The 15,364-nt window shown below is 39.6% G+C and overlaps 1 protein-coding gene across 1 annotated transcript; it reads right to left on the bottom strand.

Annotated features, from left to right (window-relative positions):
- Positions 1 to 1,460: 1,460 nt before the first annotated feature.
- Positions 1,461 to 11,840, bottom strand: LOC105749211 (C-type lectin domain family 4 member F-like). The gene is made up of 6 exons (XM_023495589.2): positions 11,599 to 11,840; positions 7,188 to 7,295; positions 5,232 to 5,732; positions 4,471 to 4,622; positions 3,209 to 3,321; positions 1,461 to 1,653 (listed from the first exon to the last, which is right to left on the bottom strand). Exons 1-6 carry the CDS (start codon positions 11,717 to 11,719, stop codon positions 1,497 to 1,499), a joined length of 1,152 nt encoding a protein of 383 aa, XP_023351357.1. The 5' UTR covers positions 11,720 to 11,840; the 3' UTR covers positions 1,461 to 1,496.
- Positions 11,841 to 15,364: the final 3,524 nt, after the last annotated feature.

Here is a 15,364-nt window from a genome sequence, read left to right as displayed (position 1 = left end):
AGTCCCCTCTCGGATTTGCCTTTAACTGGAGTGGCAGTGGACCCCCTAGCCCAGATGTCTTCTGCCCTCACTTGAGGGGGGACCATTTTCCTTACATAAGCAGTGCCATTCCATTCCATCCTGCCTAAAAGATCACCATAGGTCCTCTTCCATTAGTCTTCACCCCTTTACTGTTAACTGGCTGCTACCTTACTGCCTGCATCTCCTCCATCCTGAAAAATAAAGACAAAACTCACTCTTTCTGTGTATTCCCCCTAGAAATCACCCCATATGTCCTTTGTGGTAAACTCTGAGAAGGCCATCTTCCCTCTTTCCCCCTCTTGTTAACTCTACAGTCTGGCTTCTTACCGAATTCAGCTGAAACTGCCACTCCAGTAGCTAATGACCTCTTAAAGGCCAAATCTAAGCGGTGACTTCTCTGCCTCCTCTTCTGTGTATTTCTCCCCAGGTTTCTGTGATAACTGAAGTGTCCTTCTGTCTGTCTGATCCATGTTGTCTCTTTTTTGGATATTTGACCATTTCATGCCTCACCTCCAGGCCCTTTCCTGATAATATTATCCTTGGTCATCTCATGGATTTAATTGTTATCTCTGCTGATGATTCTCAAATCTACTTTTCCTTAACCTCACTGCTGACCTTCAGTCTCATGTCCCTACTTATTACATATTCTCTTATTACATATCTCAAAATGTCTTCTAGACTTCTTAAACTCAGGAGCCAAAACTACCTGTTATCTTTTTTCTAATGATAACTACTCTTTTAAAACACATTATTCAAATGGGAAATCTGAGGCTTATTGTGATAAGGTGGCTTGCTCCAAGGTCATACAACTTATTGGGCTAGACTTGAATTCAGGTATTTTATAGTTGTTTTTTTTAAACTGTGTCGCATTGTCTTTAAGCAGAGAAGATATTGTGATTGTTTATAAGTGCCACAATATCAAAGAATGAAATGCATTTATTAAAGGGTTCTATGTGCCCAACACTGTGCTTAGATATGGGGATACAAAAGAGCGGACTGTCCTACATTTTGACAAGGAGAAGTCTCACTAATATGGAGTGGTGGCCAAGTTAAGAGATTTTAGTTTGGAAAGATATAGGATGAATAGAGCATTATAGGGGGCAGTTTGACATCCTTCTTTTAGTAGCAATGGTTTATAACAGCTGGAAAGAATTGGAGGCCTATGTAAGGAGGAAGCCTTCAAGAAGATGGCTGGGGATTAAAGTGGAGCTGGGCCTGGTCTCCATTAGGGAGCCATGTGAGGTGCTGACCAACAGCTTGAGGCTCAGAGCAGGGAGAGTCCCATGTGGTCAAAATAGCCCTAGAAATTGCCCCAGGACACTGGATCTCAGAGGATGGGGGAATTCAGACCAGTGTCTGGTGCTGAGAAGGAAGGAGATCTAGGTATGGATGGAAGAAGCAGAGTCTGAAGTGTCCCTGGATCTTTCATGGCTCTGTGAAGGCAGGATGGGGGCAGATGGAGAGCCTGCCCAGGGCTATGGGCGCTGCTCAGGTAGGCCCGTCACTCTCTTACATATCCAGGGATAAGGTTTGTCACAGAGCATGTCATTCCACTTCACCTCAGTGTGGACACAGTCCTCACTCAGGCCCTTCCCATATGGCCAGTTGTCCGGCTGGTTGTTATTCCAAAACCTGTTGAGAAGAACAGCCCCAGGCCATGAGTAATCTGTATGTCCTTGTGGACATCTTTCCTACAGTGGACCAAGCTGGGCTGCTGAGCTCAAAACCAGGATGACCTGGGGCCAAATCCCAAACTGATCATTACTATGAGACCCTGGACAAGTCACTTTATCTCTGAGCCCATTGCCTCACTTTTTTGATGACACACACATTGAGGCTAAACAAATGCCAATGATTAACTGTAATAGAGCCTGTTAGAAAGACGGCTTGTGTGAGGGGGAGGTTACTGCCCTGAACGACGTCCAGAATACTACTCTCCCTTTAGCCATCTGCCTGACCTTCCTCTGTCTCTTCATCTGTATAACAAGAGGAATAGGAGCAGGTGACTTTTCAGGTCCTTTCCCACTTTGGCCCTCTTTTAAGAACATCTCAAGAGTTTCCCAACAAAATACTATTTGAGGTTTGAGGAAGGTCTGTTATGACTGTGGATTGGGAGGAAGCTTCATGAAGAGTTGGGCAACAAGGGGAAGAGATTGCAGCAGGCCTCAGTTGCCTGCACTGTAGAATAAAGAGGTTGGACCAGATAATCCTTCAAGTGCCTTTTAGCTTAAAATTTGACATGATAAATGACAGAAAAGTTTCTGCACTTTATAGAATGAGAACAGCAATCCAGGGTTAGAGACAACTCCCTCCCGAAGTGATTCTGCTGAAGTCCTCAATCCTTCCTGTCCAACCAGCATTTTGTAGGCTGCCTCCTGGAAGACCGTGTCCTGGAAAGGATCCAGAACTACTCCCCACTGACAGCATTTATCAGTGGATTGCTGTCCAAGGGGCCTTCGCTGTTGGGTAGCTGGAGAGGCCAACCACACCAGTACATTTGCTAAGAAGACCCCTCAAATGGGGTCAGGATGAGTTGGGCATGATTGAGCAACAAAGGGCCTTTACCTTCTAGGCCCAAGGCCAGGCTCTTCTCTCTCTGCCTTAGTACATGTTCATATTGTGTTGTATGTGCTTTGTTTCTGTTCATGTATTTACATGTGTTCTCTCCCTCTAGAACATCAACTCCTCGAGGGCAGGAACTTTCATTTCTGTCCTTGCATCTGCATTGCCTAGCACAGTGTCCAGTATATTGTTGCTGTTCAATCGTGTCTCACTGTGACCCCTTGGTCCACACTGTTCGTGGAGTTTTCTTGGTAAAGATACTGGAGTGGTTTGCCATTTTCTTTTGCTCATTTTATAGATGAGCAAACTGAGGCAAAGAAACTGGAATGAGTTGCACAGAGTCCCACAGCCAATGTCTGATTTAGAGTTGAACTCGGGTTTTCTTGACCCCAGACCTAGCTCTCATCTACCGAGCCACCTACCTCTTTGCTAGTAGGCACTTAATATGTGCCATCATGTAGTAGGCACTTAATAAATGCTTCTTAATAAAGGCTTCTTGTCCAACCCTGTGTTGATTTAGATAGCTTCTCTCTTCTAACTCTGGGATTTAGATCTCCCTGACCTGGCTTTGGGATGGAAAAACTGGGAAGCTCTGGAGCAGGGGAGAGAGAGTCATCTCACTTACACTTTGTTCTCATTATACGGAGTCCCATCCACCCAGTACCAGGTTCCTTCAGTGTCTTTGTCAGTCAGCCCAATCCAATGATACACTCCATTTGTCCTCTTACTCAGAAATTCCTATAGAGGAGAATTAGCAGAGAACGGGATTGTCATGGACATATGTGTCTAATGGGTGAGATTTTCCATTGCCCAAGACTAGCCTCTAAGGACAAAAGGAGGAAATGTCTGTTCATCTGTTCATTCTTCTCACTCTCCCACCTTCCCACCTTGCACTTCCCACCTTTCTGTTTCTGTCTATGTCTCTTTGTCTCTGTCAATCTTTCTAGCTCCTTTGCTCTTTTTCTATTTCTCTCCCATGATGCTTTCCTGATTTCCCCTTCACTCTTAGAACTCAAGCTCTATTCACACCTGCCCTTTTCATCTTGGTCTAAGCTGATTACATCACTTGGTTCTCTATAATTTGTTCCCCTGAGTGACCACTGGTGCACAGGCAACATGCCCCTCTTCCAAAAATCCGTTAGGTCCTTCACAGCATGAAAAGGAGAAATATCATTATGAATTCTGTTGCTTGTGATTACATAGTGAATAGTAATACTCTTGTCTTTCATAAGATAATGACATAACATGCCCAGGCTATGGCAGCGCTATTAGGATAATAAATTCACTTGAGCCCCCAAATATTAAGCTCTCTCTATACTAGTATAATCAAACCCTAAAACCAAACAATCATGGCTCTCAAGGAGTGAATAAATTTGGCACAAAGATAATTGAAGGAGAGCATGAATTAAGGCCTGAGAAGTCTCTGTCCTTGGTACTGACTGTTCAGGTACCTGGAATGCTCTCCCTCTCCTCTGCATTTAAGATGCCTTGCTTTTTTTCCGGGCTAACCTCAGCAACTAATTCATTTGAAGTGGGGGAAGACATTTGACATTTTATCATTGGTCTTTTTCTCCCTCACTAAAATCACTCTGTTTTACCTAGATATGTATTATTTCCCCCAACTTAATGTAAACTCCTCAAGGTCAGGGGCCATTTTGCTTTTATTTTTGTATTCTAAGGGCCTTGGATTTTGAAAGCATTACATGTTTCTGATTAATTGATTCCTTTACCTCATTTGGGTGAGTCTTGTCTCCCTACTTTGACTGTCTGTCACCATATTTCCTAAGGCACAAGTGGTTCTCTGTCCTGTTTCTTACTCTCTCCCCCTCCCCTCCAATTCCTATTCTGTCACCATTACTCTTTAGGGTCCTTGGGGAGAACACAGACCTGTTCGTCATCTGAGGTCACTGAGGCCAGATGAGAATTATGGGCCACACAGAACTCCTCAGCCTCATCCCAAGTCTTTTGAGTCTCTGAAAAGTAGTATGCCTTCCCCTTGTAGAAGTACCAGCCTTGGACGACTAGCTGCAGAAGAGAACCTAGGAGCAGAAGGATCAGGATAATAAAGGGAATTAGAACTTCTGAAAAGGCATAAACTGGTTTTGCCACCCTCCCTGAGGGCTGACATTCTAGGCAGCCACATGATTGGCCGGGTGGAGCCGTGGTGGGGTAAAGGGCTAATCTCAAACATTTTCTAAGGGACTTTTGAATCTGTGTCCTTACTTGTTCCTCAGCACTTGGGAGGTCAACAGGGCTGGAATTTGTGTCTTGTAGGTAAGGAAACTGAGTAAGGTAAGAAAGATTGTGAGCTGCCCAAGATCCAAGGTAATTAGGCCTGGGACCTGAGTCTCTGAACTCTGCCCACCTGCCATAACTATTGATGGGATGCTTTTTTCCATGACAAAAATATGGCTTTTGATTCATGGCTGAGTGTGTTGGCCATTTCTCTGTAGGATGAGCTACCTCCCAAAGATATTTGAGTTTTAACAAACCAAAGGGATGAATCTTTAATGGCAGAATAACAGGTCTGGCCTCAGGTTCCTAATCTGTGCAACAAAGGAGCGAATGATCTCAGAGAAAGTCCCTGTCATCTCTAAATCCTATGACCAGAAGCATGAGTGATAAAAGCCGTTGTCCCTGTTACTCACTCTGATGGCTTTGCTGCTGCTGTTGTGCTGTGAGATTCTCCAGTTGCTCTTTTAAGCTTTGGACTTCAACTTTTAGGCTACTGGTGTTTACCAGGCTTTCCATTATCGTCTGTATTTCTCCATTTGCTTTCTCCAAACCACTACTTAACCTCTGGGCCTCAGAATGGAAAGTATTTGTGTTTTCCAAAGATTCCTTTAATTTTTTTATTTCATCACTGGCACTCTTCAAGTTGCTGTTTGTCATCTGGGTCTGAACACTAGCATTTTCCAGTCTCCTTTTTAATATCTGGACCTCATCACTGGCATTCTTTAGATTGCTGTTTGCCCTTTGGCTCTCAGAACTGACATTTTGGAGATCTTTTTTTAACATCTGGATCTCAGCATTGACATTTCCCAAACAAGAACTCATCATCTGGGCTTGAGGACGAGCCGTCTCCAAAATTTCAGTCAGCGTCTGGATGGAAGTCTGAATATCTGTTACCTTGCTGAGCATTTGGGGATCTGGAGGAAGTAGCAAAAGATCATGAGGTTGGAAAAGGGACACCCCTGAGAAGAATCACAACAACCAAGAGAAGTTGGACTCTTCCCCTGGAACCCCAGGCTTTGATAGGCGAGCCTTTATCTCCTTGTGCCCAGCACCCAGGTGATCCCACATTACTGGGGTCATTTAAGTCAGGCTACACATGGCGTACAATCCCTCTCCTTTCTTTTCTCACCTTTGTTATTAGAGAGTGAAACATAATGTCTTTGAGGTAAGAAACTGCCTTACTTGCTTGAGTTTATGTCCCTAGCCCTTAACTCCATGCCTGACACATAGTATGTGTTTACTAATAATTCATTCTTAGGACTCCCAAATGTGACTTATAAGTCTGTTGTTGTGACTGAGATACTTTTTCTTTCACCTGATGACAGTGTACCACATCTTCAGAGCCAGTTCTTTTGAAACAGCTGATTGTGTGCTGAACCTGAGCCTCTACAGAAACTACAAATGTCATATAGGATGCCTAGGACAGGTGTATGAATAACCTTTGAGCATCTGGGATGGTTTAGAACCTTTCTATAAATGAAGATGTGCTGTCTTCCTGTCTTCCCCAGATCCTGAAACTTTGTCCACCCTGTTGGATGGTGTCCACTGAATCACCAGGCTAACAGGCCACACAGCCTGTGTCCGACGCAGTTTTCATGCCCATATACTGACCTGATCGGATAGTATCTCCAGGGCTTCTGGTGATTCAAAGGTGACCAGAGGTCACTCCTCCTGTTGAATCTCAGTGAGGCAGCTACTCGCCAATATTTGACTCCAATAATGGCCATTGGGTGTCATTGTTGCACAACCCCATGTCTCCAATTCTTTTCTGCCCGCCCCCAGAGCTTTTCCTTCTATTCCTTTCCATCTACAGTATATCTGGTATATATGTCTTTTATTATTTTCATTTTATCTCATCTACTAAAATATGATCTTGAAGGTAGGGACAATATTTTTGCCTCTTATCTCACCAATGCTTAGCATAGGGCATATAATACGTGCTTGTTGACTGACTGAGTTAGATTCTGGAGTCTACTACTCTGGAGATCTTGGATCCTGCAAACTTGATATTTCCGACATTAGAACCCTTAAAACTCTGAAATGTGGGAGAGAGTTGGGGGCAAGAGGGGAAAAGAAACAACTCCACTTAAAGAGGTAAGGGTTAATACGGGAACATAGCCTGGCTGCTGTAGAGATGAGGTAAGACCCCTGACCTGTGAGACTATATTGGATTTCCTGGTGATGGGCATTATACAAATTTCCTGAGGTACTAGAGTTGGGTCTGGGAACTTGGGACAGCCTTGTTTGCCCATGGACCCAGAAAACCAGAAAGAAGTCTATCCTGAGACACATTGGAGATGAAGAGGAGGTCTGGATTTTAAAAATTAAAGTCAGTGTGAAATATGCTTTGGGACTGCAGGAAAACTTACACAGAATGAGGATCATAAGGAAGGAGAACACAGCCAGAAATATCATGCTGCCTCTGACCATCTTTGGCTTCCTGAAGAATGAAGGTACTTCTTTCTTGGAGAACAACCCTGAAAGATAAGATCAATGTCTAAAAGATTTAAATATTTCACATATAACTGCCATAAAGGTCAGTTTTCTTCTCTGGAAAATCCAGCAAAAAAGGAAACCCCCAAGTTGACTAACAAATATTGTAGAGTAGAACACTTTGAAGACAAGATACCGAAAGGAAATCCAATCAAAAAGCATTTGTTATGTGTCAAGCATTGAACTAAGTGCTGAGAAGACAAAAAAGAGCAAAAACATAAACTGAGTCCTAAAAAAATTACTTCTAGCACAAGATAGTATAATAAACACTACAAGAAATGAAGATGATAGAGATGAAGGACAAATTACTAAAGAAAAATAGGGTGGCATCCCTAATGAGAGGTCTATTATCAGCAAAATGGAAGAAGATAATAAAAGTCAATAAAAATTGAAATAATTTCATAAAAATAACTTTAGATTAAAAATCCATTAACAGAGAAAAACATGGTAATGAAATTATAAGGAACCATTGATTATTAATATGTCAACATTTATTTATCTTGCCCTAACAATGTAATTTAAATTTTAAAGGAAAAGATGGAGGCAATTAGATGGCTCATTGATTAGAGAGCTGAGCCTGGAGGCGAAAAAACCCTACTTCAAATCTCATTTCAGACTAACTGTGTGGCTTCTGTTTGTTTTAATTCACTGAAGGAAAAAATTGGTGAACTATTGCAGTTCCTTTGCCAAAAGAAAACCTCATGGACAGTTTGGTCCATAGTGTCATGAAGAGTTAGAAATGACTAACAACCACAGAAGAAAAAGATTAATGAATTATAAAAGAAACTAGATTTTTTTTAAAGTTAATAGATGAATTCAACATAAGATTTTAGCCTGTTCTAATTAAAATGAAAGAAAAGTTACAAAATTATGTGGAATATTGAAAAATGATTTTAGAAAAATATAATTTACTTTATGCAAATTAATAGAGCTTAACTTTAGCAAAATTGCAGTATTTTCAGCCTTTATATATATTAACAATAAAACACAACTAGAATAAAAAGAAATTCTATTAAAAAACTGCGGGTAGTATAAAGTACTTATAAGTCTAACTTTCAAGAAACACTTAGGAACTATAAGGAAATTATATTTTATTATAGTTAAAATTATAAACCCCTCTTTATGTAAATAAATGCAGATTTAAACAGTTAGAGGAATATTAATTGCTCGAGCTCATGAGCCAATACAATATATCAAACTACTAAAGGATTTATTTGTGGAGCTAAAAATTAAACTCAACTAGAGAGACCAAAGGTCAAGAATATTAAAGGACAATGAAAAACAAAAAGGAAAAAGGGGGACCTAATAGTACCAGCCTTCAAACTATACTACAAAGCTGTAATTATCAAAACAGTTTGGTCCTGGGTAAGACATAGGTTAATCAATAGAATCGATTAATTAGTCAACACAGAAGCAAATGAACATAGTAAAATAGTATTTAATAACCTGACAATCCCAGGGTAAGAACATATTAATTGACAAAAACTATTGTGAAAACAGGTAAACAATTTGGTAGGAATTAGATATAGACTAATATAATATACTAAGATAAGCTCAAAATAAGTACATCAGAGGATCATAAAAGAAATTACCTGTCAGATCTATGAAGAGAAGAACAGTTCATAATCAAATGAGAGTTTCCTGGGGCAACAAAATGGACAATTTTTATAATTTAAAATCAAAAGGGGGCAGCTAGGTGGCGTAGTGGATAGAATACCAGCCCTGAAGTCGGGAGAACCTGATTTCAAATTTGATTTCAGATACTCAACACTTCCTAGCTGTGTGACCCTGAGCAAGTCACTGATTCCCAATTGCCTCAGCCACAATAAAAAAAAAAAATCAAAAAGGTTTTGCATAAACATAACCAATACAGCTAAAATTAGAAGCAAAATATTGGGGAGGGAGCTTTGCAACAAGTTTCTTTGATAAAGGTCTCATTTCACAGATAATGTAGTGAACTAAGTTAAATTTATCAAAATAAGAGCCTTTCTCCAGTTGATAAAAGGTCAAAGGATATGGATAGGTTTTATTTAAAAGAAGAAATTCAAGCTATCAATAGTAATGTGAAAAAGAAATGGTCTAAGTCACAAATAGAAAAATGCAAATTAAAACAACTCTAAGATACCATTTCACACCGATCAGATTAGATTGACTGAGTTGACTAAAAGAAAATGACATGCTTAAAGAGACCATGGGGAAATAGAGTCTTTGATGCCCTGCTGATGGAGATGTAAACTGATCTGAACATTCTAGAAAGCAATTTGGAACTATGGCCCCAAAGCTATTAAATTATGCATGTCTTTTGACCTAATATTAGTCCTATGCCCTAAAGAGATCAAAGACAGAGGAAAAAGACTAATGTGTACAAAAATTCCACATTGACAGGATACTCTTATTTTGTAAGAAATGATGAAGGGAAGGCTTGTGTGAACTGATGCAAAATGAATAAGCAGAACCAGGAGAACAATTTATAAAATATTATAAAGATAATAATATTTGGAAGACTCGGGAACTCCAATTAGCACAATGACTAATTTCAATTTTAAAAAATCATGATTAAACATACTATCTACATCTAGATAGCTGATGGACTCAGAGTGAAGGCTGAAGCTTTCCTTTCTTTTTTGGACATGGCTAATGCAAGAATTTGTTTTGCATGATTACATATTTATAATGGATTTTGTTTTTCCTTTGTAATGGATGAGGAGAGGGGGGAGGAGGAGGGAATTTGAGTAGAAATAGAATAGAATTAAATAGAAAATAGACAAAAATGAATAAATTAACAAAACAAATATGAGACTTTCACACACATACATATACACAATTCTCTAGGACATAGAGAAGAAACAAATGCTGAAAACTAATAAAGAAAATGTGGCCAAATGATACAGAAATTGATAGAATCCAAAGTGACAATAATAATGGAAGTCAAAGACTAAATGAAAGCAACAAAAAGCATGTCAAAAACTAATAATTCCACATTCTAAAATTTTTAAGACTGGCAAGATTTATGCAATTGTCAGGAACCTTTAAAAGAAAGAATTGGGTCTTAGGTTTTTGGAGGTTAGGAAAAAAAACCAGACTTGGAAACCAAGAGAAAAGACTCAGGATCTGAATGGGATCTTTTATTGATCTTTACTTCTAACTGGACAGATCAATTATTATGCCTTATATTCATACTCTTGGAGTTTTCTGTGGGAGGCATTTATCAAAGGCCACAAGAATTATGCTACATTATTATGTGGTATTCAGACTGCTACTGCTGCCTTAGACTGAAAAGAGAGATGGAGGCCAAGATGACAACTGGTACAGCAGATCCTTGTTTCTGAATCCAAAGTCAGCGTGAGAAAATAGTATCTAGTCAGAAGAGATCTCAAGGAAATGTTTTATCCATTCTCAGTGTTCATCTTCTATGTTCCAGATGGTTGTATATTACATAGTTTTAAGAATTTAATGAAGATAATTCTTAATAGGCTCTGTATTTTGGGTGAGGGATATGGATAGAGCCTGAAGGAAAAATAGAAATCCTTGCCTTTGAGAAATTTATGTTGTCATGAATTGGTGTACACACAAATACATATGAAGCAAATGCAAGGTGATGGGGTTGGGCAAGGGGAGATGGTACATACACTATGACATAGATCTACCTTGGTTTCCTTGTAGTTCCTCATACATGACACTATTATTTCCAGACTTTGACGCTGTACTTCTGCCCTGTAAATCTCTATGCTTCTCAGATTCTTTGGCTTCCTTCAAGATTTAGCTCAAATCCAACTTTCTAAAAGAGGTCTTTCTTCTTCTGCCACCAGTGACTAATGCTTTACATGCTTTTTGGCTGACAGACCTTAAGGAATAAACCACAGACTGAGGTTTCTGACTACCCTTGTGCCATGCAGAAGTGGTCCCTAGGGAGAAAGGTAAGACTGGTCCTCTGGTTCCATATAACCCACTCATCCCCTATCCCTGACTAAATGTCTAGATACAAGTCAAACAGTCAATAAGTATGTATTAAGGACTCACTATGTACCAGGAACTGTGTTAGGTTCTAGGGTTAAAGAAAAAAGCAAAAACAGTCCCTACTCTCTAGGAGTATATGCTCTAATATAGGCAACCTATAAATGAATGAATGAATGAAAAATACATCCAGGTTAAACTGAAAATGAAGATTTTAATAGCCAAAGGAGCCATAGTGAGATAAGTTGAACTAAGTTTTGTTTAGAAGAGGTCTGAGGGAAAATGAAATGGAAGGTCAACTAATGCTGAGGGCAGGGGGTTTGGCAGGCTCACCTTGGGGCCATAGGAAGATACGTTGGCTAAGTGCACTGAAGTGAGCTTCTTGGTTTTGTTGGCCTTCCATGTCTTCTTCTTGTTCTTCTCTATCCATGTCTTCTTGGTCCATGCTGTTCATTGCTGAATGCTCTTAATCCTGTTCTTATTGATGGACTCTCTAAGAATCTTTTTAGTTTCCCCCCCATAAACAGAAAACGGAAATAAAGCTGCTACATCCCCTTGGCTTCTATGGGCCTATGACCCTGTGCTGTCTGCAGATGACACTTAACCCTAGATCCATGCTGACTTGTTGAAAACTGCTAGACTGTTAAAAGGGTTCCAGGGCCCCCTGGATTCTCAGTTGTATTATATCATCACTGCTTTCCCATGGACAACAAATATTTTTCTAAATATTTTTATAGAATATTTCCTAATTGTATATGAGTCCTGTAAATAAGTTCCTAATTATTTTATATATTCTATCATTATTTTGAATAGAATTTCTTTAAAAAACTCTCTTAGTTGAGTTTTGTTCATTTTAATGTTTTTTAAACTTTTTGTTTTCAATTTTGTTCATATCTTGAGTTTCAAAATCTCTATTTTGGTATTTAATTGGGGTTTTTTGATTTGAGTTTTTCAATTGCTTTTCTAATTTTCTTTTAGTTACCCAATTCATTGATCTGTTTTCTCCCCCTTTCTTTTGTTATTGGAATTATTTAGAGATAAAAAAATTTTCCTAAAGACTACTTTAGCTTTATTACATAAGTACTGGTATATTGACTCATTATTGTCATTTTTTTCTCTGGCCCATCAAGCCTTCTGACTTTTTAATCCTCCTCTTCTGTATCATTCTCTGATGTCTCTTCCTTCAAAACTGTTTACTTCTCTCTTCATTCAAATTTTCCTAGACTGACCTCAACTTATTTCAAAGCGTTTCCATTCTTTAGAACAGAGCTGCATGCATTGGTGCCTGAGAGCTGATGAGATCAAGGTCACAGATTCAGATTCTGTAAACACTTGGTGACATTTCCTAAGAAAGTGGGGAGATGCCTGTTTTTTTGGTCAAAGACTCAACATCTAGTCCCAAACACACCTTGGCTCTTCAGCCTAACCCAAATGCATGCTATGGACCAAAGAGAGGAATGGAATATATGTGAGTTGCTGCTGTCTATCCTCATATGGATCCGTGTTCCTATCAATTCAAGACAGTGTGCATCATATTGCACCTCATTTCAGCTTATCCATTCTTTTTGTCTTCATTTCTCTTTAACCATTCACTACAGTGGGTTTGTGACTCTTTTTAATTTCTTCTGATATCACAAGAGTACCAGTGGAATACGGACTTTATACCTGTCATCCCTTCCACTCTGACCAGTAATTCTCTTTTTCTTATCCATTTCATTAAGGACATCCTTTACACCTGTTCTTTGTTACATTAGTTACAACCACCAGTGGGCCTTGCCATTGTTCTTTTTTAGGATACTCATTTTTAATTCTTCAGATACTGTAGCATACCGTGTCTCAACGAAACAATATCATCAACAATGATAGGAGAGGAAAAGATTGCTTCCATTGGAAGTTTGGGATCATTAAAAGAGCTTATTGATTTCCAAAAGGCAATCCAGTTTACTCTCTTTTGTTCCACTCTGGTCCCAAATCATTCTTCATTTTTTAAATTATTTACTCCCTACCCCTCTTTTTGTGCTTCTCCATCATTATTGATCATTTTTTGGCTGCCTACCCTTTAGACATGTGTCTGTATATATATTCCTTTGAGTGGTTCTAGATCTCTTCTAGGAGGTGCTATGATATTATGTGTATAATCAGAATATAATCAGAAAACAATATTATTTAAAAAGCACATATACATGAATCATGGTTAATTTACTAAGAGTAAATCAGATAGATTGTCTTTGTCTACGAAGAAGAGACAATGAATAACCAAGAATAATCTCTGTTGAAATTTAGAAAACTGAGGTTCAAATTCTGGCCTCTTCTATTTACTTAATGGGTGATCTTGAATGAATCACTTTCCCTTTGAGCCTCAGTTTCCTTATCTTTAAAATGAGTATCTTGGACTCAATGATCTTCATGTCCATTTGCAGCTGTAAATCTATAATCCTATGACCCCAAACTGTTAGGTTTAAGCTGATCATGTCTCAGACCAAGGAGGGAGCCCTGAGCCTGAAGAGCAAATAGACACATACTAGCTGGAGAGAATCACCTGCTCCCACTCCTTCCTGTTGGTCTTCCTTGCCTTAAAGGCATAAAATGGGTTATAATTTTAGGTTTAGTTCTATTCTCCAGATAACCTGAGCATTAAAACCCACAGTAGAGTTCATGAGTCCCCCAGTTCCGCTAAAATGAGGTGGCGCCATGAAGCCCAAGAAAGGTCAGGGGGCAGTTGGAAAAAGGAGAAGTACTGATTCAAGGTTTCCATTTCCCTACTGTCCCTGTTCCTCTTTTCCCCACGGGCCTAGAGAGGCTCCCACACATAATCTTGCATAGGAAACTTTTGCTGGAAAGTAACTTGTTGTAAAGGAGTGACCTCAAATAGTGTTACACAGTTGGCAAAATCTGATATCGGATTTGAACTCCTCTTCATATCTAACACTGACCACTGCTGACCCAGCTGCCCAGCTAAACTTTTCTGCTGGCTCTTCCTCATCACAAATGCAACACGGCCCATAAGTCTGTAAGCCCTGTTACTGTGATGAACCCACAGACCAGGGCCGCTTCTTCATCATTGCCCCTATAGTCTCTGCCTGATATCTGGTGGAACAGTACCTGGCACACAGCGACTGTCCTATTAATGCTTGTTTCTTGCCAGCCTGTCTGCATGGGAAGATAAAAAACACATGGAAGCTGGCCGAATGCTGACACACTGCATCCTTTCTTGAAGTAGGATAGAAGTAATGCCTTCTTCTTCAGCCCATTTTTGGTGGCTTTCAGGTTTTAGATGAACTATGCAGAATTAAGTAACGGTTAGACTCTTAGATATTGAAGAAGTCGTTGTTATTCCAACCCTGCTGTTCTTTGTCCCCCCTGTCACCAGCCAGAGTGATATGATCATGGACAAGTCACTCACATTTTCTAAGCCTCAGTTGTCTGATTTGTAAAATGCTACTTCTCAAACAATAAAATTTTATTGTGTTCTATGATACTGAGTATACAAAGTCAAAAATGAAAGTCTCGATTTTGGGGGCAACATTGGAGCCTTATGCAAATGTGAGTTATTATCTGCACTGAAATATTCTCTAGCTTTTATGCTAATGTCCTGTTGAGAGATAAGAGATTTTGCCAGAGGATTTTGATATTTATAGCTTGTAGATGGAACAACAGGGATGTATGGAGTGTTCAGGAGTGCTAGCAACTGTGATGTGTAGGTCTGCAAAGCCCTTTTCAGGGCTGCTTATCCACCTTTCTGCCACCAACTGTCATGTATACCTCCAAGATGCTATAGCACATGCAGTGGCCACAACCCTATAAACTGTCTCAGCAGATGGATTAAACCAGGTTGAGAGTACTCAACAATCCTCAAACCCATTTAGTGAGTTACACAAATATCTACCCCAAGACTTTCCCTGATTGAATGAGTGAAAGAGAACAATTTTTGTTCTAGTATCCATGGAGGGTGTTTAGAGCTCGGTCAGACATTGAGATGCCACAGTCATCCTCTGATCCTGGACCATCGCTAATCTTTTTTACTTTTATCTTGCCACTAGATTTCAATAACTCTGGAAGAAAGAGTGATACTCATGGCTTTGGGCAACTCTGCTTAACT

Source organism: Sarcophilus harrisii, chromosome 2 (genome assembly GCF_902635505.1).
Source record: "Sarcophilus harrisii chromosome 2, mSarHar1.11, whole genome shotgun sequence".
NCBI lineage: Eukaryota > Metazoa > Chordata > Mammalia > Dasyuromorphia > Dasyuridae > Sarcophilus > Sarcophilus harrisii.
This window is presented reverse-complemented; position numbering and strand designations above follow the sequence as displayed.